Below are 24,426 nucleotides of genomic sequence, written 5' to 3' on the forward strand. Positions count from 1 at the left end.
CTTGAAATAGCATGACTATAAAAAGCAAATAAGCTTTCAAAGGATAAAACATACATTGATTAAAATCTTTTTAGGTTTAAGCTGGCATCTTATAACTAAGAATCTTCTTTCTTATAAGAAAAATGCATAATGTGATTTCCTTATAAATCAAGATGACTCTTGTGTTTTCTACAAAGCTATTTGGAGAGCAGTTACTTTCCTTGTCTTGTATGTTATTTACATACTAATTCTTGGAATTAAGATCTACTCACATAAATCATGGAAACTTAAAAAATTAAGTAGAATTATATTATTTGTCAAGAATCTTAAAGAGCTTAAGATATAAGTATCTAAGAGAGTTTATCTTGTCAATACCATATGGCATGTTTTTGAGAATGCCTCAAAATCCTAGTACAATAGTTGACTAGATATTGTGAAGGTATTCCATATGTTGTTGTAATTAGATTCATCATATATGTCATGATTATGCATAAAAACAAAAAATTTCGTATGTCTGGAGCACGATGGATTAATACTAATATAATCCTAGAATAAGTCATGGTATGATAGATACCAACATTTTAAAGTACTTACAAAGTAATAGAGAAACGTTCTTGATCTACGAAGTAATAGAAAGAAAGTTGAGTGTAAACTGTTACACAAATCCAAACTTCCAAATAGATTGAGATCGTTCTTAATCACAATCGGGTGTTTCATCGTCATGAATGAAGGAAAATTTGCATGTATGAGAGTTCTATGTAGATTTTAATTACAGTTACACTACAAATTTAGAATACATTGTTATTCAGAGAACCATATATGAAGATACTTAAATGATTAGTTTATTTGTAACTATGAGTAATCCCATTGTACGAGTATTGGTATCTAAGTCATATGTAAGCATCTAAAACATTCTCAAGAGTTTTCTCTATATGCAGGATATAACTTTTAGTAATACCATTGCACGAGTATTGGTATCTATGTCATATCGAACCACACATGAAGATACTTACATGATTAGTTTATTTATAACTATGAGTAATCTCGTTGCACGAGTATAGGTATCTAAGCCATATCTAAACATCTAAAGCATTCTCAAGATTTTTCTTTATATACGTGATATATATATATATATATATATATATATATATATATATATATATATATATATATAGAGAGAGAGAGAGAGAGAGAGAGAGAGAAAGAGAGAGACTTAGGTTATTCTATTCTAACTAATTACTGTGTGGACGTATAGACAATGTTATTCTTGGAGAATGATAAAGAAAATATGTTGTTTGATAATATTAATACGTTCAGTCTTACATAACTATTGTCGTTAAGAGCATCCACAATGCATTGGACTCCATAGAGTTTAATGGATTGTCACATCATCATTCTAAAATCTATACAACTCTATTATTGTTTTCTCTACAATGCATTGAACTCTACAAAGTTCAATAGAATGTTACAAAATGTAATTTATAGTAAGTATTTAAGGATTAAAACTTTCCTTTTCCCATTGAAGAGTTCAATGGCGATTGAACTCCAAATTCATTGAATGTCAAGGTGGCATCTCACAGTGATTGAGTTTCAACCATTGAATGACACATGGACTTGCCACCTCATTCAACTCTCCCATTGAACTCACCAATGTGGATGCTCTAACACACATTCTCACTAATTAAATCGTCTTAAGGTTATTATACATTTATTATTATTATTCTCATTTTCGTTAGAATGTTTATTTGGTCGTATTCTGTCAAAATGAAAATGAGTGAAAAACAATGTGTGAGAATAAAAATAAATAATAATTAGCGAGAATGCATGAAAATGACGATATTTTTGTAAGGTTGAACGTATTCTCATTGCTCAACAACTTATTTACTTAGTAATTCTCATAGCATATGATATCCGTACAGTAATTAGTTATAATACTTGAATATATATATATATATATATATATATATATATATATATATATATATATATATATTCGCAAAGTTTATATAAATCAAGTTTGTCAAATCTACTTAACAAAGTTTTATCATTAGCTAAAGCATGAAAGCCATGTCGGTGCTATAGGACCTTGTTCAAAGTTATTGAAAATTATTGAAATTTAGTATTTTGGATATTGGAAAAAAATAAACAAACATATATTTTAATGACTTGATATAAAAGATATAGTTTTTTAATTAAATAATTGTCGAGTTCTATATTATCATGTTAATCCTTGAGTAAAATGGTTTAACCAGGTTGATTTTTACCGATTCAACCGGTTTTACCGGTTCACATGCTGGACAGTTTTTTTGGCCTCAAAGAACCAGATCCGGGACTTGTTCCCGGTTAAATCGATTGAACCGGCTAGTTCGATGTGGCTCTCAAAACATTGGTTTCTTTTTTTTTTGCTATTACTTGTAAAATCATCAGTAATACTCTCCACGACACCGATAATGGAAATATTTCAGATTAGTCACCACGAGCCACGAACCAACTTCGTAGTATATACGACCAACAAAAGAGAAGAATGAAAGGAGAGAGAAGACAGACGCCTGAGAGTGAAGAAGAAACGAATTGGTCATTCGCCGTCGTGCTCCCACCATAAATCACGACGACCACGTGCCACCACAAACCGACGAAATAGTGTGCATGGTCATGGTCAGTAGCCACGTCGACAACGAACATTTTCATTGCCGGTATAGCGGACATCATAATAGGTTGTTCTTCTTGTGACGTTTGTACTTTTGTTAAAAGTATAATTATACTTTATTTAATAATACATCTTCGTCCTAATCTATATGAAACCATTAAAATATTCAACCAAACCTACACGACTTTGTAACTAATACAAAATTTGCAAAAAAAATAAATAATAAAAAAAAAATAGTTTTACACTAAATACTGTACTAATCAACACACCTAGTCAATTATATATATATATATATATATATATATATATATATATATATATATATATATATATATATATATATATATATATATATATATATATATATGTGTGTGTGTGTGAGAAATAAAACAACCAACCCATATGAATTTTGAAATTGCAAATAGTTTGTTTGACCATTAAAGTGAAATATGGACATTTAGAACAATATGGGTACCTTTGATTTTTGTGCATTGTTCAATTACATTGTCAAACTATACGAGTAAAGTTGGGAGATAACCATGTACTTTAGTATTTTACTTAACATCAAGGTTTTAAAAAGTTTATTATGACTTGATATGGCTTATCATCGTTCTAAGTCTTATATCACAGCTCATAAATGCTTTAGGCTTAATATTGCTCTCAAATCACCCACTACGTTATTTAAAACCTTCCTTGATATTTTTATTATTATTATTATTATTATTATTATTTTAAAATGAGATTATTTTATTTCTAATCTAATCATAAACATAACATATGTTTTCTAGTGAGACTTGAACCCATGAGTTTTTATTATTATTATTATTATTATTATTATTATTTTGAAATGACAAAATATTATATATATACTCCTAATCTAATCATAAACACTACTTACATAAGTTATGTCACATAATAGACTTGAACTCTAATTGAAAATATCATTCTTTACCGGTAGATCAAATGCTCTTTGACTTCTTGAGATTAAATAATATGATACATTGTATTTAAAGGTTATTGATCATAATAATAAGATAAACTTACTCACGAGGGAATGAAATTTCATAGTTATCATCGTAAATTATCTGTGTATTATATCATTATGCTATTATTTTTGTCTCTTGAACATTGCACTTTAAAATATGATGAATATCTATAACATTACCACTATCATCAAAGATAAGAAATTAAAATCAGAGAATACAATAAAAAAAATCAAATCATTTTTATAATTATATACAACGCAACAAAAGAAATGTGATAATAAAAAAGTTTATTTCAATATTAAAATTTTAAGATTTATATATATTATACATATTCTAAATTACACAAAAAATATTAAGATTTATATATATTATACATATTGTACATTACACAATTGTATACACACTAAACCAAATATGGAATCATATAACCTAGTTTGCTATCTCTTGTATAGACTTAAAATTCTATTGGATCGGCGATTGACTTCTTGAACCAACTTATTTTGATATTTACAACAGAAACATCATATGTTTTGATAATTTTTCTAACGTGAATAACCAAAGTGTTCTTTTACTCCTTTTTATAAAATCGATGGTTAAAAATCAATCACCGACTACACCATGATCAAGGCCGTCTACGTGCAACCCTAACCTTGAGGCCATGTTTCATGTAGAGAATGACTGAAACGTTAGGAGCCACAACGTGACCTTCCTCCATTTCGAACTTGTAGTTGTGCAAAATGGTCGCACCTACGGCCTTTATTTGAGCGAATGCCACTTGTTTCCCAATACAAGTTCTTGGGCCAGCATTGAATGACAAGAACTTGTACGATGGCTCGTGCCTTATCATGTGCTTGTCGGTGATCCATCTCTCCGGCTTGAATTCCCGGCTATCGTTACCCCAAATTCTTTTCATTCTCCCCAGCGCATACAATGAAAACAAAATCTGCAAATTATTATATTATATGCAAGAACAACTTCAGTACAAAAACAAAGTTCCCATCAATCTCTATATATGTTGGTAAAATTATGGATTCCCCTAAGGTTGTCATTTTTTTCCTCGAGGTTTTTTTCTTATGTTAGTAAGTATTACCTTCATGTTGGGATAGACACGATGGCCACTAGGAAGAACATCGGGTTGAACAGGAGCCTTATGCTGGAATGGAACAGGCGGGTATAGCCTTAATGCTTCGCAAAACGCAGCATGTAGATAGACCAACTTGTTAGTTTCCTCTGTATCGAAAAGTTTAAAACTTCCCGCTTCAGAAGTTGGGATAATCACATTTATCTCCTCCAGAATCTTTTTCTCGACGTCTGGGTGGGTGATAACGAGCCAAAGGAACCATGTTAGCGACGAGCTTGTTGTGTCCCTCCCCGCAATCATCAAATTCAAGATCGTGTCTCTTAAGAACTTATCGTCATATTTGAATTCATCACCGAAAGACTGAGGCTCGGTTATCAATGATGTCAACATGTCGACACCATTTGCCTCACCTTTTGACACGACCCCTTGACTCAAATCTTTTCTTTTTCTTGAAATGAGACCCCCTATCACATCATCTAAGGTTTCTGAAGCCTCCTTCAGTTTCTTCTCCTTCCCAATCCCCAACCACCTTTGTAGCTTCCACACGCTTTTGGGAATGATGTGACGTGCGAAAATGGCTTCTTCGGCATCGTCCATGGCCCTCGAAAATGGCACGTCTTTGAAATCAACAGATAAGCAACCAGGGTCGTATCCAGTTACGAACATGCAAGTAGTGTCAAAGGTAAGCCTTTGAAACACATCTTGCATGTCCACAACAACCGCTTTTGAGGCCACATAATCAAGAACAGGAATCAAGCTCTTAGCCACCTTTTCAGTGTTCATCCTGGCCACGAACCGTAGAAACTTCATATTATTAATTAAAGCACTGGTAAGCTTCCGGTGACTCCGCCACAACTCGTAATCGGAATTGAAAATACCGTCTCCGAGAATTTCAAAAATCTCCTTGAACTCTTCGCCTTTTGGGAAATTCAAGAAGTTGGAGCTCATGATATGGTGGATATCGGCGGGATCTACGGTGGCCAACATGTTCATCTGAAAGAACCGTGGACCTTTGAACAAGAAAGTGCCGCCGGTGTGGTTGAGAACCTGGGCGCAACGGTCGTGGATCGTGCTGATATTACGAACTAATGCCGGAAGCATCGCAAGAAACGGCCAGTCGGTCATTATCCGGCGCCGTTGTCGGAAACCAGTGAGACAGTAGTAGCATAATGCTGCGAGGATGAGCTCAAAGTAGCCGAAAGGCAACAGCATTGTTACGTATAGTTGTGTGTGAGAAGAATGAATGAGTAGATGCGTAACATTTGTAGTGGCGAAAAGTCAAGTCAAGACTTTGTTGATTGTTGTGTGACCACGTGGTGACCAATAAATGTGAAAGAAGATAATCTCTTTATAAAAAAAAAAAAAAAAAAAAAAAAAAAAAAAAAAAAAAAAAAATCTAATCTAATACTAATAAAGAAAACAAAATCTAATTTCGTGATTGTACTATGTATACTTTTACTAACCTAAATATTTTGGGCAAAAATTAAACAAAGATAAATTTAGCCGAATGGTACTTGTGGTTTACAAAATAAATTAAATGTACTCTCTAAGTTTCTTTTTTCACTTTTTATTGGCGATTTTTATGGTAACGCCATTAAAAAAAAATAAAGAATATGTATTTATAAAATCTTTTTTCTAATTGTCATGAAACCATCTCCATCGCGATTGCAACCAAAAGCAGACAATGACGTCACTATAAATCGATCAACACACACTAACAACCATCTACTCCAAAATTCATGAAAGGATACATACTAAAGGGTTTCCGGTCCATCCTCTTTCCTTGACGTAAAGTTTAAGTCTTGTTGGAAAGATAGATATCTTAAAAAGTGTTTAGAATTATTTTAGATTAGACGAATTCTCGTGCATTGCGCAGCGTAGGTTAAAAATATATGATTAAAATGTTGAAAAATATATTTTGAAAATGGTTATGTTATTGATATTAACTTTGACATAATATTTTCAACAATATTAGTCATTGACATCAACCCACGTTCCTCATTAATAAAATTAAATATAATTATCTATTTAATATTATTTTTAATAATTGTTATGATTGATTAATTTAAATTTTTACTTATATGATTATTTTCTAATTTGAATAATGATGTTCATTTAAAATACAATTTATTTGTTATTAACGTTACGTAATTTATAAACTAATGTTATTATCATCTAAAATTATTGTTCTTTAGTTTTAAACCACTTATTATTATTAAAAAGTTAAAAAATACTTTTAAGAAACACTTATCTATATCATTTTTCATAATATATGATCGATAACATGAATCTAAACTTGTTTTCTTTGTGAATTTTGTATGTGATTTGTATTTGTATGTGTACTTAAGAGAAGGATATTTTTATAGTAGACTATCCATTAATTGCTTATTAAACATATTATGTAAGTTATAAAACCTTTCATGATGTGTGATTAATGACTTTAAAGATCTAATGGTGTGGGAGTTTCAAATGTGTGAGGTGCTTGGAAATTTATGTGGGGGTTTCAAATGCATGAGGTGATAGGAAAAATGTCTCCGTTATAAATATAGTATGATTTGTCTATAAAAAAATGTATTTATAAAATGACCAATTTATCTTAACTTTATTCATTTACTAGGTGTGAGACCAATATGTTATATATGTTGATAAAAAAATTAAATATGAAAGTTTAAACAATAATTTATGTAAATTTGAAATCTAAAATTTAAAAGAAAACATATTAAATACTATATGAGTACTAATACTGTAATTTATTGGTTATTTTCAGTTAAGGCAATTATTAATTAATATGTAAATATGATGTGTTAATTAAGAAAATATAAAAAAAATGAGAAAATGACAAATGGAAAAAACATTTATTAAAAAATACCAAAAAATGACATGTGTCTAAGTTAATGAGAGAATCACACGTGACAAAATTATTTTCATTTATTATGGACGATTACATTACCTTTTGTTATGTGTTTTTCTTTTATCATACTATTAAAACAATAATTATAATATATATATATATATATATATATATATATATATATATATATATATATATAGAGAGAGAGAGAGAGAGAGATAGAGAGAGAGAGAGAGGTAGGTTCAAATGTTTCTCACATCTATTATGTGTTAGAATGCACCAATAGGAATTTAGTATTAATTATATATATATATATATATATATATATATATATATATATATATATTAAATGATATCCATATTTATAACTCATTTTTATGGAAACCAATTAAATTCGTGATTAATTTCAACAACAATATTCTTTTAAAATGAATTCATATATCTAGAAGAATGAGAGTGTATTCTAGTAAAATACACTCTCGTTCTTCATATTCCATGCAATTTTATTGTATTTTAAGTGAATGAGTAATGAAACAAAATTAGAACTCATATATAAAAACGTAGATACGAATTCATTCTGAAAGAATGTTATTGCTGACATTAATAATGGATTTCATTAGTTTCCATAAAAAAAAATTATAATTATGGATATCATTTAATATACATATAATGTAACAAACAAAATAAATGTAACTTTATTGGTGCATTCTAGCACACAATAAATGTAACAAACAAAATAACCTAGCCCCTATATATATATATATATATATATATATATATATATATATATATATATATATATATATATATATATAAGCAAATGATTTAGGTTGTTAGCTTTATGGACATCTTGAAAAGGATTTTTTTATGGAAAATTGCAAAAAAAATCACTATATTACTACAAATTTTCGATTTTGAAACTGAGTTTTTTTTTCTCAATTAATTAATCTATTTACAATTTTATTGCAAGATCCACCAAATTACCATTTCTCTCTGTTCTTCCGGTAACCATTTTTTTCCGAATTATAATAAAGTCACTATGTTTACCAACATTTTGAATTTGACACCGAGTTTCAATTTACAAGAAAGTCACTATCTTACCATAAAATTTCTATTTTGACACCGAGTTCTTTTTCTCAATTAGGTCATTAAATTTACAATTGTATTGCAATGTCAATCAATTGACCAATTCATGAGATGTTATTGTCACTTAAAATCTAGATTTGTATGTAATGTCTCATTTTAACAAGAAAAGTTTTCATTTTTAAATAAGGTAAAATCATCATTTACAAAAAAAATTAATTATAAAAAACTCATTTGTTCCAAAAATACAGTTGTTTGAAAATAAGAGTAATATAAATAATGTGAAATCTCCATTGTTGCTTATGTGTGTGTACAACTACGCCTTCGCCTTCCCACGATTACCGATGGTACCTAAAACCATTTAATCTACAACTATAAGACAAAACTTAGTAAGTTTCCCCAAAATATCACATACAACACAACATAATAAACAACTATGGGTTATCAGAAACATGGGGAGCATTAGCAGTCCCAATGGACTAACCACATGTCGGGTGGCCTAGAAGCACGTCTTGTGGGTTATCAGCCACCATGGAGACTATCAGCAATCCCAGTGGGCTAACATCATGCCTTGTAAGTTATCAGCAACCTTGGGGACTATCAGTAGTCCCAATGGGCTAACAGTATGCCCCAGAGCTAACATTAGCTCAGTAGCACATAACAACAATCAACAAATAAGAAAATAAACACATGCAACATCTACACTAGTCTACCAGAGTAACAAATCACTACCATCCGTCAGGCCTCACACAGTACTCTACATCACCACTATCAGACCAGTATTAAATGCATAATGATATGTAATCAGAGGTGAGATATACAGCTAGACAAATGATTCTACTGTAGAGCCACTACCAAACAAGGATCATGCAAGAAATCTTAGATCAAGAGTGCTCTGGATACCCTGCATGACTGCATACAACCCCTAAGGCACCCAATTATACGATCATAGATCTCCTGGTACTCTAACCAGTACACCAATACCCCTATGTCAATATAACAACTATGATTTATCAGCACAACTGGGACTATCATCATTTTGAAGGACTATCAGTAGTCTTGAGTTATCAGCAACTTGGTAACTAACAACCAGCAGCAACTAAGACTCAACAAGTCTAGTAGGCCCTACTATTACATATGTAATATAATGAGAAAACTCACCTGAATCGAAGACCCAAAGGAAACACAACAACATGCCCATTCCCTATACTGATCACTCTCGCGAACTGACTAGCACTAAACAATGGTGGAACCTTAATCAATACCCTAATTCCTTGAAGTTTGCCCCCAAGTCAAACTGGTCAAAAAGTCAGTTGTCAACGGTCAGAACCTCACAACAACGTGGAGGACTTTGGGCCACATCATGGGAACATCTGGATAAAACAATCACGATATCCTCAAACATCACAATGTGACAGATATATTGATATGTCATGGGACCTGATCCTAGACAGCTTAATGGATTAAGCCTTTAATCCATTAAGAAAGACACTCATCTCCTCTAAAAGGCTTTCTTACACCTAAAGGATCATAAAAACCATTGCTTTATAGACATGCATTCCCTATACAAGTGTTGAGCTCAAGTTAGGTCATAAATGACGAAAAAGAGGTCAAAACCTCATACATGGGTTCAAAACTCTACCAAACTTCAGATCTAACACATCTAACCACAACGGGACTGAAAAGATCCATAAAGTTGCCAACTTTATTGAATCCAAACATTCCAACTAGTCTAAACATGGATAATAATACATGAAAATCAATATATAGAAACATAGAATCGTAAATCTTGGAGCTTGAATAATTATAGAGGTCCAAAGTAAGTGCTAGAAGATGGTGATGAAACCTGAAAGTTAGATCTATGTACCAAGCATGATTCATTCTCGAACAAGGCACCAACAACACCACCAAAACCTCAAGAACTCAACATTAGAGGCCAATGTTTCGTTGAAATGGTTGGAGGCTGAAGAGTGATGTTCATAGATATACTTACCAGTTTATAGTTATAACCTGAGGAGATTAAAAACCTTTAATTAATGAAGATCGATTAGATCTTGAACAAGTATATGAATATAAAACAGTAAGAACGCAATAATAAGAACAGGACAAGATTGAATCAAACGAGTCGAATGATTAAACAAAATCCTCAGAAGAGCTCTATTAAGAACATCAACTGTAGAGGATTGGTAGATTACAAGAACGATTAAAGAAACCTGTTATGCTCTAGATAAATCGCTATTTCGTTAATCTCTTAATCGTTAACCTAATATGCATGCAAGCATATACTTATATGTAATACATAAAAGGCTCACGGTTGGACAGGCCCAAACCGGAGTGTACATAGCTAAACTATCGAGCCCAAAAGATGCAACATCAAAATTAACTTCAGCCCAACAATCTCCCCCTTTGCGTCAATTTGGAGCGAGACCTTCACTTATTACTTGGGCCGGCAGCTGAAGCAGGTACCTTTTTCTTCACGGTGTTAAACAGACATTTGGTGATGGAGAGGATGGTCTGTCTAAACCGGATGTACCACCGGATCATATCATTGAAGTACTTGATGTCATCAGCCGAATTCTCTTTACACCGTTTGATGATCGATAGGACGTGCTCCAAACAAGCTGTGGTGTAAAGGTGTTTATCAGCTAAAGCAAAGAGACATTTATGTCCTTCTGCTCTAGTGAACATAACCGAGTTACGCCTCGGATCAATCTTGCCCATTTGCATTTGGTTTAGATCACTGGCCGATCCTACAGGTGCTATCTTCGGTTTCTTCTTGAAAACTGTGGCGACCTCCTGATCCATTAGGGCAACCTCCATGATATAGCATGCTAACATCCTTTTGACATGGTCTAGGATGGGACCATATTCGGCTTCATTAGTCAAAAGGATATTGTACAGGACAATCCAATCATGAGGATTTAGATTCGGTAGATCCGCCAGGGAGATAAGATGAGCAGTTCTTGCAGATCCTCGAATGAGCTTGAACTTAACGTTTGTGAACCTCCCTACGGCATAAGGCTTCAACACCCGAACGTTTACAATCTTCTGGGCGCTCCAAGTAAGATATTGAGGACGAGCAGCCGCCAGATAGAAGTCAATGAGCTCCCTGTCAAGCTCAGCGTTCGGATGAGGGACTTCAAAGATGTTAGAGAAGGCGTGGAAGATGAACGCCTTTCGAGTCAGCGGCATGTCAAACTGCGAGTCGACAGTATTTTTGCAGTCGAATGATATAACCGGCTCGAGACATAGTATGCTGGGAGTTTCTATGGCCTCTTTAATCATACGTTCCCTGGTCCAGGCAGGGAAGAGAGTCTTTCGGCTCTCAAGGAGATCGTAGGCTTCCTTTTGCTTGCGTTCGGCTTCTTCAGCCTCTCGCGCCACACGACTGGCATCATCGTCAGCATTGCGACTGTTTTTTCGTTTTAACAAGTCAGCAATGGTCTCCTTGTCTTCATCTTCATCTTCTTCCTCAGCTAAGTTTTTGCCTTTGTTCTTCACACCCGAACCCGAAGCATGACCAGTTGGAGGTGGTTCAGTTGTGTGAGTAGCTTTGGAGGAAGGAGGTGGTTTCGATCCAGTCTTCTCATCTCCCCCTTGTTTCGGAATGGACACGAAACTCGGTAGGCCTTCGATTTTGCTAAGAAGGTCCATGGCCGGAGATAGCTTTTCAGCGAGGGTACGCCTCACCGAATGGTTTAGGATGGGATCGTGTGCTTCGAGGATATTGGATAATGCTGCGTGGACATCCGAAACACACGTTTTGATCACCTCCCGTTCGGATCGAAGAGCTTCCAGTTGTTCTTGTGCGTTGGATAGTTGCGTGCTCTTGACCTTTAGGGCGGTTGTTTTACTCGCCAAAACGTCCATCAAAGAATTCTCAGCTGCAAGATCCTCTTGTAGCTTAGCAAGGCGGGCATCGATGGAGGCACGAAGTGCCGAGTTGTCGTCGCTTATATTTTGGCGTAGGGTAGCGAACGCGTCTCAACTCTGTTGAGACGAACTTGGCCAATTGCTGAACAATCGGTTCCAAAGTTGTCTTTGTGGCATCGACGCTTTCCTGCAAGGACTTCAGCAAGACGGGAGCGTCGGAGAATAGTTTATCGACTTTTTCGGTCGCTGCCTCACAGGCTCTGGTGGAGGCATCAATCGCAGCAGTTGCTGAGGCCACCGAATCATGTTGAGCCCTGGAGAAGGCGTCAACAATTTTCTGAAGGGCAGCTTCAGAAAGAGAGGACTGCTGGTTGGAAGAGGAGGCGAGAAGTAGGTCAACCTTCTCATTGAGCTCTTTGAGATGCTTCTTTGTCACTGGAGCATCATCCTCCTCATCACTCTGAACTTGAAACGGACTATAGTAGACCGAATCGAAGTTCATGTGGTCACCACCAAGGTATGGGTTTTCGCCATCAGATGCATCTTCTGGAGATGGAGGGGGTGGTGAAGCTGGGGGTGTTGTGGGTTTTGTAGGTTCAGGTTGAGTGGGTGTGGGATTAGTTTCAGGTGGTGGTTGAGTATGGGTAGGTTCGGTTGTATGGGTTTCAGTTTGTGGGGGTTCGGTTACAGGAGGGGTTTCGGTAACTGGTGGTGTTTCGGTTGCGGTTGTGAAAATGGGTGGTGGTATAGGGAAAGATGTTGGTGGGACAGTGATGTTGGGGATTATGGTCGGAATGGAAGTAGGAATAGTAGGTGGAGGTGAAGGAACTGGGGATTGATGAAGTTCCAGCTCTGGGGTTGGGGACCGAGGTAGTGTGTTGCCTCGTTGAGGAGATTCGTCTCCTTGAGAGCCGTCAGAGTCCGAACTCCCGCCCTCAGAATCGTTTGAAGAAGAGGGAATAACAAGCTTGCACTTCGGTTGTGTCTTCCTCCTCTTCGGCTGTGGGGACTGTGCAGCCTTTGTTTGCTTCCTCTTTTTGGGAGAAGGACCCTTAGGAGCTTTGGCTGCTTGCTTCCCTTTTTCACCCTTTTTGCCCCTGTTCGTGGGTTTTTCAGCATCATGGATAGACCTGAGCATATCCGGTGTCAGTTCCCTAGGACCAGTTGGCCTAAACTCCTTGATCGTCCGAATCAATCTGCTGTCAGAGGGTACGTCTGCATACATTATCTCCGGGATGGAGCCAATGAAAGAAAATTTCGATGCATCTGAGACGATGATCTTCTTGGTATGAAACGTACCAACAGAAGACATTGATGCACCGACAGCAGTTGGGATGTCAAACTTGTCCATCGCCCATTTTGTAATCAAGATCCAGAACCGGGCCAACGACACCTCAGAGTGTCGAGATGATGAAGAAAGGCTCTGGATGAGCTGTTGCCATAGGACCAACCCATAGTCCAGGTTAATCCCGTTGTAGACCCCGTACATTATTGACAGGAAGAGACGACTAGCACCGTCGGATCCTGAGCTCCTTTCCGACAAGCCCTTGAAAAGGACTGTAAATAGGCCATTCCACTGTGGCGGCAGGCAAGACTTTTTAAACTTAGCGACAGAGGTGAGAACCTCTGTGTATCCCATGTTGTAAAACATGTTATACAGAAACCCAACCGGAATCGTCTCCGGGTTTATTCGATGGGTCAACAGCAAACCCAAGCATGGTGCAGAAACGTGTGCGAGAAACAGAAGTCTTGTGTTCTGCAATTTCGAAGAACACCCGGTCGACTGCCTTGTCGTAATAAGCAGTCGCATAAACCTGCGATAGGGCCACCATTGGCACAGATTCGATCCTTGAGAGAGCCGGAGTAAGTTGGGAGTACTTCAAACATTCTATGACCGGCGACATGTAGGAGTCGTACGCCAGTGGGTTAAGGTCAATCACCAGACATTGTTGTGGACGGATGGGGAGGATTTGTGAAGTAGCATGGACAGAAGAAGATTCAGCCATTTTTGAAGGTTTAGAGAAGATGATGAACAGGAGAGCTGTTTGGGAATATTTGTTCTTTGGAAATTTCGGAGGCAGTAAAGAGGTAAAAGGTATGGTAGACGGCCTTTTATAGTGGGTGATAGGAGAGAGGAAAATCGTTTCAAATCTTCTATGGAAATACGAAAAGGTTTCCTCTGTGACAGATGGATGACAGTTGAGGCGTGCGATGATCACATAGGAGAGAGAGTGTCAGATTCCTAGGATCACGCCGCCCAACAAGCGCCGTTTCAGAGAGAAAACCGTTCCAATTCCTCACGCGCCTTTAATGCCAGAATGATGACGCTTGGATGTCGCACACGCGTCCACAATGTCAGTAAAAGCAAGGCCGTTTCAAATTCACACGCGCCCCTTTTTTACCGTCGTTTGAATTTTAATCCCTTTAACTCCCGCCGAGTCAGCAACCTTTCGTCTTATCCTGTTAAACGGCATCTTTTTGAATTAAACGCCCACGTGGATTGTTTTTGACCACAACTCCATAATGAACCACCAAGTAATAATACAGCCTGTAAATGATTAGTAACGGAATTTTGGAAAATCAAGGATTTTCGTGCAAAGAGTGTAAAAGAAAAAGAAATAAAGCTACTCTTTTAGGGATTTTCTGTGATGTCAATAATGACACGAAACTGATGATCCTGGGCACGAATCTCTTCCTTCAAGGTCAAGAGAGACCTTAAAGTGTTAATGTGGATTCCCGTTGAATTACGATCAAACACTTATTAATAAATGTTGAAAGGCTTCTTTTAATTAGGCAAAATAAGGGTGGCTTTCCCTTTGATTCAGCTATTCTAATCTTGAAATAAGAAAGAAAGTGAACAAAGTACTTGTGAGACCAGTGTAGTCTGTTGAACAAGTAGGTAGGAATTATTACTTTAAAGTGCCTTGGATAAATATAAAATCTCAAAATAATTAAAAATTGGATCCCAAGGGAAGAAATGTTATGGGGTTTAACAATTTCATAGGAATCGCACAAAAGAGAATGGAGATTTCATGAGGGTACATTCGTTAATGCTTTGGTGAAATCTTGAGCAAATTAATTGTTCACCGTCAATTCTTTGGTGTTGAATTTTGGGTTTCACTCAGCTCGTAGTGACACGAAACTAAGATCATAAACACAGATGTTTTGTAACCATAAACCTCAGTGGTAATTTCTGAGAGTCTCAAGGGTTACGATTATGAATCGAATGTAATGGAGAAGTATAATGGGGATGGTGTAAGAAAACATAGTACCTCTGCTGCGAAAATAAGGACCAAGCAGGAAACTCTTAACTCATGTGAGAAGAGAGTGAGGTAGCTCACGATTAGAATAAATGTGTTAGCCTTATTGGGAAGACAAGGTTTGTGTATACCAGGTCATGAAGGCTATTATTCAAAATCTTATGAGGCTTGGGACGCATACAGCAGCATGCTTCTAGGGACACTTAAGTAATTCATCAATTATATCCCCATAAACAAACAAACACACAAGAAAAAGTAAAAGAGAAAAATATTTTTGGGGTTTTTGAGATTTATAAAAAAAAATAAAAGAAGTTAAAAAAAAAAATTAAGTAGAAAAAGATAAGACTTAAAAAAACTTTGGGAAAAAATGAAAAACCGAACCCGAACGTTCGGTTGGTTTCGGTTGGGAAAAAGTTGAAAAACCGAACCCGAGCGTTCGGTTGGTCTCGGTTCCAGAAAATTTTGAAAAACTGAACCCGAGCGTTCGGTTGGTTTCGGTTCAGGAAAATTTTGAAAAACCGAACCCGAACCTTCGGTTGGTTTCGGTTCAACAAAATTTTGGAAAACCGAACCCGAACCTTCAGTAGGTTTCGGTTTTGGAAAATTTTAAGAAACCAAGGAGTTTAGACATGCAATTTGGAAAAACTTTTTACACAAAGAAAAACAATTTAGTACAAGAAATATACAACATAGAAAAACTACCTTTGAAGTGATGAGCGAGTTAGATGGTTTAACCGAACCCGAACGTTCGGTTGTTTTCGCTTCTTACGTTTGAGGTGGAGAGGTAGTGTGAGGTACTGACTCTGATTCCATCATACCTAGCCCTTGCAATATTTTGTTGAAAGATGCTTCAGGAAGAGCTTTGGTAAAGACGTCAGCCAGTTGATCAGTGGTTCTTACGAAGTGAACTTCGACATTTCCATCTTCCACATGATCTTTGATGAAGTGATACCTCAGTGCTATGTGTTTGGTTTTAGAGTGTTGCACTGGGTTATGACAGATCCTAATTGCACTTTCAGAGTCACAATATAGTAGGATCTTCTTCATATTGAGTCCATAGTCTCGAAGTTGACTTTGGATCCAAATCACTTGTGATGTGCAGGATGCAGCGACAATGTATTCCGCTTCGGCAGTAGACAACGACACACACGTTTGTTTCTTGGATTGCCAGCTGACCAACTTCCCGTCAAGGAATTGACAGCCACCAGTTGTGCTTTTTCTGTCGAGTCCACATCCTCCAAGGTCAGCATCAGAATAGGCTTGAACGAAGAAGCCTGAGTTGGATGGATACCATAGACCTAAGGAGGTGGTTCGCTTGAGATAGCGTAAGATGTTCTTCACTGCCAGCATGTGAGGTTCGCGAGGGTTTGCCTGAAATCGAGCACAATAACACACAGAAAACATGATATCAGGCCTGCTAGCAGTAAGATACATTAGTGAGCCTATCATTTGACGATAGAGCGTGATATCGACAACCGGTTTGTCTAGAGATGGGGTAAGCTTGGTGCCAAATGTCATTGGGACTTTGACTTTGGAGTCTCCCATCATGCCAAACTTTGCTAGGAGAGTCTTCGTGTAAGCTTCCTGATTGATAAAGATGCCTTCGGGTCCCTGTCTTATATTTAAACCAAGGAAAAAGTTAATAGGACCCATTGAGCTCATTTCAAACTTAGTCTCCATCAACTTTCTGAATTCAGCTGTTAAGCTGGGATTCGTGGAGCCAAAGATGATGTCATCGACATAAATTTGAACTATCATAAGGTGGTTACCTTCCTTTTTGCGAAAGAAGGTTGGGTCAACCGAACCTTGTTTGAATTTAGACATCTTTAAAAATTTAGTTAGCGTTTCATACCAGGCTCTCGGAGCTTGTTTGAGTCCGTACACAGCTTTATCCAGAATATAGCAATGGTTTGGATACTTTTCGTTCACGAACCCAGGAGGTTGCTCCACATACACAGTTTCTTCAAGTTCTCCATTGAGAAATGCACACTTGACGTCCATTTGGAAAACTTCAAAGTTTTTGTGAGCAGCATAAGCCAGAAATATTCTAGCAGATTCTAGCCTAGCTACTGGAGCGAACGTCTCTTCATAATCTATCCCTTCCTCCTGACAATATCCCTTTACAACTAGACGAGCCTTGTTCCTTATTACATTACCTTCCTTGTCCATTTTGTTCCTGAAGACCCACTTGAGACCAACAACCGAAGCATCTGGTGGAGTTGGAATGAGGCACCAGACTTTGTTCCTTTCAAATTCGTTCAGTTCGTCTTGCATTGCTTGAACCCAATCAGAGTGATTGAGGGCAGTGTTAACTGTCTTCGATTCAACTTTTGATACGAATGAGTTAAACATACAAAACTCAACCTTTGAAATAAGGATGTCTGTTTGGCCTTCAATTGTGATCGGGTCAGAACCTTTTCAGATACATCACCAACTACTTGAGAGATAGGATGATCTCTGGTCCATTTTGTAAGAGGAGGGTAATTCGGATCAATGGTTGGATCTAGTTCAGCATTGATCATTTCTTCTGGCTCAGATTGGCTATCGTAAGCAAGCGTCATATCATCATGCTCCCCCTCAATTGATGAGCTTTGAGTAACTTGAGGTTCAGGGGTTTCTTGTGGTGTTGGACTTTCAGGCGTTGAAGCACCTTCGGTTGGAGAGACACCTTCGGTTGAAGTTGTAGAACTTGGTTTCCCCTGGACTTGTAAGCTTGATTCCCCCTCGTCATGAGAACTTGGCTCCCCCTCGACATGAGAACTAGGCTCCCCCTCGACTGAAGCATTGTTGGATGGAGAGTCATCAGTGGGCGATTCTCCTTCATGCATTCTTCTTGCAGCATCTTCGACAATTCGCTTCATATGATCAACTTTGTTGTCAGCTGCATCTGCTTCTGAGAGAGAAGCTTTTTCCGGTTCGTCAAAGAGTTCCAGAAATTTCTCGTATAAATTGGTGATAGAGATTGTGACTTGGCCAGTTTGAGGAAAGATTTCCCCAGCTGTATCTTCTTTGGCCTGTAGCTTTTTGACATAGCTATCGTCAAAGGTCACGTAGTACGTCTCTTCAATCCTTCTCGAACGCTTGTTTAGGACCCTGTACGCCTTGGATGTGAGCGAGTAACCCAGAAAAATTCCCTCGTCGGCTTTGACATCAAACTTGTTGCGGTGTTCTTTAGAGTTAAAGATGAAACACCTTGAGCCGAACACATGGAAAAATTTCACATTGGGCTTTCTGTTGTTTAGTATCTCATATGGTGTGAGCGTGAATCGCTTGTTGAGATAGGACCTGTTCTGTGTAAAACAAGCAGCAGAAATAGCATCAGCCCAAAAATAAAGAGGTAAGGAAGCAAAACTTAGCATAGTTCGGGCAGCTTCACACAAAGATCGGTTTCGTCTTTCGACTATTCCGTTATGTTGTGGTGTGTAGGGAGCTGAGAAATTGTGACTAATTCCCTTTTCTGCAAGAAACTCTTCAAACTCCCTATTCTTGAATTCAAGACCATTGTCACTCCTGATGTTGCGAACAACCTTCTTGAGCTGTACTTCAATATGCTTGATAAACACTTTCAGCTTTTGAGTCGCTTCAGATTTGAGCTTTAGAAAGAACACCCATGTAGATCGTGAAAAGTCATCAACAATAACAAGAATATACTTGCTACCACCGATGCTTTCGATAGATGAAGGACCACACAAATCGATATGAAGTAATTCGAGTGGTTCAACAACTTTTGTGTTGATTACAGATGGGTGACTTTGACGACTCTGCTTCCCCATTTCACATGCAACACACAAATGCTCTCTGTCGAACTTGAGCAATGGAAGACCTCTAACATGACCTCCAGTGACAAGTCGGTTAATATCTTTAAAGTTGAGATGAGAGAGTCTTCGGTGCCACAACCAGCTTTCGTCGGATTGAGCTTTAGATAACAGGCATATGGCTGGGTTTCCTTTGATGGGTTTCATGTTTAGAGGAAACATTTCACCCTTTCGCTCTGACTTGAGAATCACTTTCTTTGTCTTTTTCTCAATAATTTCAGAACCTTCATCATCGAATGAAACTTTTAGACCTGTACCTCCAACAAGCTGAGATACACTGATGAGGTTGTGTTGTAGTCCTTCCACATAGGCAACCTTCCTTATAGTAAAGTCACCATTTGTTATCATCCCGTATCCCTTTATGGTGCCGAAAGAATTATTTCCAAACTTGACGTTTCCACCATTTGCAAGAGATCTGTATTCCCTGAGCTCCTCTTTCCTCCCTGTCATGTGACGTGAGCAGCCACTATCGATGTACCATTCTTCGTCGAACTGCTCGTCACTTATAACCTGCAAAAATTAAGCAGATTTAGGAACCCAAAGTTTCTTGGGTCCACATGAGCTTTTCATGGGAATAGGAACAGTAAGAGAGATGTCAACTAGATATGTTCGTTTTATGAGAGTTGTTTCATCTTTCTTTTTAATGGTAAACACTTTTATTTTATTAGGATTGGATGTGTTCAGTTTGGACTCTGGTTTAGATTCATTGACCTTCGGTTTGCCCTTTTGTTCAGCGGATGGATGAGATTTTTGAGAACGAACAGAATTAGCTTTAGAGCTAGATGGAGATGAATTGGTGGAAGTAGAAGAATTAGAAGAAGTAGAAGAAGTTGGTTCAGTAGAAGAATTGGAAATAGTGGAAGAAGTGAGTTTTGATGGAGAGAAGTTCTTGGCTACAGACTCTAGGTGATCCTTTTGCTTTTGATCATTTGAAGGACAGACCTTAGAGTTTTGATCTCTTTTAACTTCTAAACCGAACCTTTGCTTTCGGTTGAAATCATCTTGTGAACCGAACCTTGGCTTTCAGTTGAAGTCTTTCTCAGAACCGAACGTTTGCTTTCGGTTGGTGTTTTCTTGTGAACCGAACCTTGGCTTTCGGTTGAAGTCTTTCTCATGCTTTCCAACAGGATTGTTTTCATACTTCAGATTCTTATCTTGGTGTGAGAAGTATGCATTTTGGGATTGCCAGAATTGTCTCCTTTCAGAGAGATTCTTCCTATATCTTTGGTTCCTTTCTCTCTTCTTATTCCTCATCTGCTTTGGTTGATGATGAATGTTAGCTTTCGTTTTCGGTTTCTCCTTGGCTGGTTCCTTTTGAACTGAAGGAATTTTACTTTGTGCCGAGGGAGCAGAGGGAGTGTCTGAAGGAGTTTCATTTTGAGATAAGGGAGTAGAAGGAGCGTCTTCTTTTGTCGAATTTTCATCCTCCTGAGGAATGTCTTTCGTAACACTGGTGCTAGGCCCATTGAAATTATCCAGCTTATTCAAGGGTTCAGGTATGTATCTTCCTTTTCTCATCCAGGAGGTTCTTTCAGATAAGCCAACGGTTTCGTTTGCATTATCTATTGGAGCTTCCCAGAAATACTCATCACAGCCATCAGCATTGTCTTCGTTTACAATAGCTGTGAGTTCAGCTGTTTGATGTTCGGTTACTCCAGTCACCTTGTATACTTGATTCGGAGTGGTCCTGACCTTTTGATACACAACAACTTTCTCTGCTAATTTCGGGGACTTTTGTTGGGACAATCGAGCGAACTCCACAGAATTTCCAGAAATAAGATTTTTGTGGTTTTCAGGTTTGCTTTTAACAAATTCTGAGCAGTCAACCGTGTCCTCTACAGAAATTTCACTCATGTTGTCGTCCTCGTTAAGCTCAGATGCATTTTCAACATCAATTTTGTTTTCTGAGCTTACGTTGGCGTTTAAGGAGTCAAATTTTTGTATGGTTTTGGTTCTCAGTTTAAGTCTATCATTTTCATCCAAAAGATTTTTGAGCATGTCCTTGTGGTCCTTGGATTTAATGAAGGACTCAATTTTGTCCAGTCCATACATGTAGGTCGGATTGATATCATCAGACGATATCACACTCTCACAATTATAGGCTTTGACATCGATTTCATCCTCCTTAAACTCAAGGAAGGGCAAAATCATGCGATGGATCTTTTGGCCTATTTCACAGTCTAGGTGAAGCTGAGTAATATTAGAATACAGACGTTTTGCAATTAAACAAAAAACATTCCGCTGTTTTAACAATTTTAAATTATCTCTTTGCAAGTAAATGTTTTCGTCTTTAACTTTAACTAATTCAGACTCCTTCAACTCGATCCACATTCTCCGCTCCTCACTCTTTGACGCCACCCTGCTTAATTGATCAGTTAGGTTAGAATTGGTGACTCGAGTTTGAGTTAAGCTACTATCTAGATGAGAAATTCTTGTATTAACGTTTTTTAGTTCTTTCTCATATGAGGATGGTGGTACTTTAGATGAAATAAAAACTGATTGTACCTTCTTTATTAGTTCGTCAAGCTCATTGAACTGCTGGCTGAGGGGTTTGGCCGTAAAGCACATGTCCTCCTGCACCTTCGGTCCATCGCTTCCACCATCGGTGTTGTATCCCCTCATTTGAGATACGTCAGACACCATGAAGCATTTTCCTCCACTGCTTTCCTCCTTTGCCACGTAAGCCTTTCCATGGGTAGGCTTCCTTACTTCATCGTCTTCTGAATTGGTAGACCAAACTTCAGTGCTACCAAACTCATCATTAGCAACCGAACCCTGCACAATAAGAGCATTAATAGAGGAGTTAGCGGTAGACTTCTTCTTTCTTAACTCATCCAGCCTCTTCTGCAACACAGCTTCCTCATCCTTTCCATCATCCTTTTTAGCCATCTTCTTAAGCACACAGTCTTTAGCATAGTGGTTTTTCCCACCACAGTAGTAACAGCTTACTCCGGAATCACTATCCACCATCGGTTCCTTCTTGGGCTCCTCAACCTTCGGTTCATTGTTCACCTTTTCTGAGCTGTAGCTCCCCTGCCAGTTTCGGTTTTTATTGCTGGGGAATCTCTTCTTTATGAACCTCTTGGGATTGGACACCATCATGGCGTAATCCTCAGTCGTGAGGTCATACTCCTCCAAGTTGAGGTCTTCATCCTCCATCACAGCTTTACTTTTTGATAGGAGGGCCAACGAACCAAGGCTAGAAACGACATTCTTCTCTTGCACCACAATCTTCTCTTGGGACTTTAGAATACCCACCAGTTTCGCCAAGGAGTATGATTTAAATTGCTCATGGGCTTTGACTGTAGAAACCACTGCTCTCCATTCAGATCTCAGTCCATTTAAGAAAGTAACCTTCTGCTCGATAAGCTTCCTTTCAATATCGTGTTTGATCATCTTGCTGAGAAGATGATTGAAGCGATCGAACGTCTGGGTCACTGATTCTTCGGCTCCTTGCCTGAATTCTCCAAACTCAGATAAGAGCAAGGTTTGGATAGAATGTTCAAGATCTTCGTCTGTAGAATACAGTTCGCGAAGTCTATCCCAAACTTCCTTCGCCGTCGTGCATGAGCTGACCAACCTAAAGGTGTCGGATTGAAGAGCGAATCTGATTAACCGCAACGCCTTGATATTGCACTGGAATTTGTCCTTCTCGTCTTGTGCAATATCCTTAACATCCTTCAGCAGATCATTGTACTCCTTTTGTGTCTTAATAATTCTGGACGTTGTAGAATGAGAAAACGGTCCATTAATGATGGCTTCCCATATGAGGTATCCATTATCCTCAGATCCGATCACGTAGTCTTCGAAGTGATGCGCCCATACTTCATAGTCATGGGTGTATAAGATTGGAATCTTTGTCGTCGAACCAATGCTGTTGGAAATATTAATTGGATTTGATTGCGTCTCGTCCATTATGATCGAAAAAACCTGTTCAAAGATCAGACTTGTAATAAAGCAGATTAGGGCAAAACAATAAATATCAAGATACGTCAATAATGAGATGACGGCTCAATAAATATCGATAGTTGCGGAAAAACCCTAATGGAAATCTTTTTCACAGAAAAGATGTGTATTGATTACACAGCCTCTTGCTCTGATACCAATTGAGGAGATTAAAAACCTTTAATTAATGAAGATCGATTAGATCTTGAACAAGTATATGAATATAAAACAGTAAGAACGCAATAATAAGAACAAGACAAGATTGAATCAAACGAGTCGAATGATTAAACAAAATCCTCAGAAGAGCTCTATTAAGAACATCAACTGTAGAGGATTGGTAGATTACAAGAACGATTAAAGAAACCTGTTATGCTCTAGATAAATCGCTATTTCGTTAATCTCTTAATCGTTAACCTAATATGAATGCAAGCATATACTTATATATAATACATAAAAGGCTCACGGTTGGACAGGCCCAAACCGGAGTGTACATAGCTAAACTATCGAGCCCAAAAGATGCAACATCAAAATTAACTTCAGCCCAACATAACCTAACAAAAGTTAACTAACTATGCACTTATAGGCAGTGCACCTAGTCGGATTATAGAAGATTAAAGTAAGTCGAGTGTCGATTACATGGAATGGTATTTAATTAATAAAACAATTACAAAAAGTTAAACTAAGAAAAACAACGAAAATAAGGGGTTTTATTTAATTTTGAAGTTCATATTAACTTAATTAAAACACTCAATTATTTACTAAAGTAATCAACTAGAAAGACGATTTTAAATAAATAATAAAAGATACTTTTGTTTAGCTTCATATCCCTCCTTTTTCCTATGGTTGATTTCAAGACAATGGATTAATTATGTTAGTTACAAAATAAAAGTTACTAGTCATCATGGT

At 37.3% G+C, this 24,426-nt stretch overlaps 1 protein-coding gene across 1 annotated transcript; it reads right to left on the reverse strand.

Moving 5' to 3' along the window:
- Positions 1 to 3,940: 3,940 nt before the first annotated feature.
- On the reverse strand, positions 3,941 to 5,979 carry LOC145097088 (alkane hydroxylase MAH1-like). The gene is made up of 2 exons (XM_079034588.1): positions 4,703 to 5,979; positions 3,941 to 4,555 (listed from the first exon to the last, which is right to left on the reverse strand). The coding sequence occupies exons 1-2, from the start codon at positions 5,903 to 5,905 to the stop codon at positions 4,235 to 4,237; spliced, it is 1,524 nt and encodes a 507-aa protein (XP_078890714.1). The 5' UTR covers positions 5,906 to 5,979; the 3' UTR covers positions 3,941 to 4,234.
- Between the last annotated feature and the right edge of the window lie 18,447 nt (positions 5,980 to 24,426).

The sequence above is a fragment of the Lactuca serriola genome, chromosome 4, assembly GCF_051521515.1.
Source record: "Lactuca serriola cultivar US96UC23 chromosome 4, Lser_US96UC23_V15, whole genome shotgun sequence".
In the NCBI taxonomy this organism is placed as follows: Eukaryota; Viridiplantae; Streptophyta; class Magnoliopsida; order Asterales; family Asteraceae; genus Lactuca; species Lactuca serriola.

Excerpts from the sequence above, each read along its gene's own strand:
- LOC145097088 (XM_079034588.1), bottom strand. The coding sequence starts at position 5,905 with ATGCTGTTGCCTTTCGGCTACTTTGAGCTCATCCTCGCAGCATTATGC. Across the intron at positions 4,556-4,702 it reads GTGTCTATCCCAACATGAAG|ATTTTGTTTTCATTGTATGC; the intron begins GTAATACTTACT and ends AATAATTTGCAG.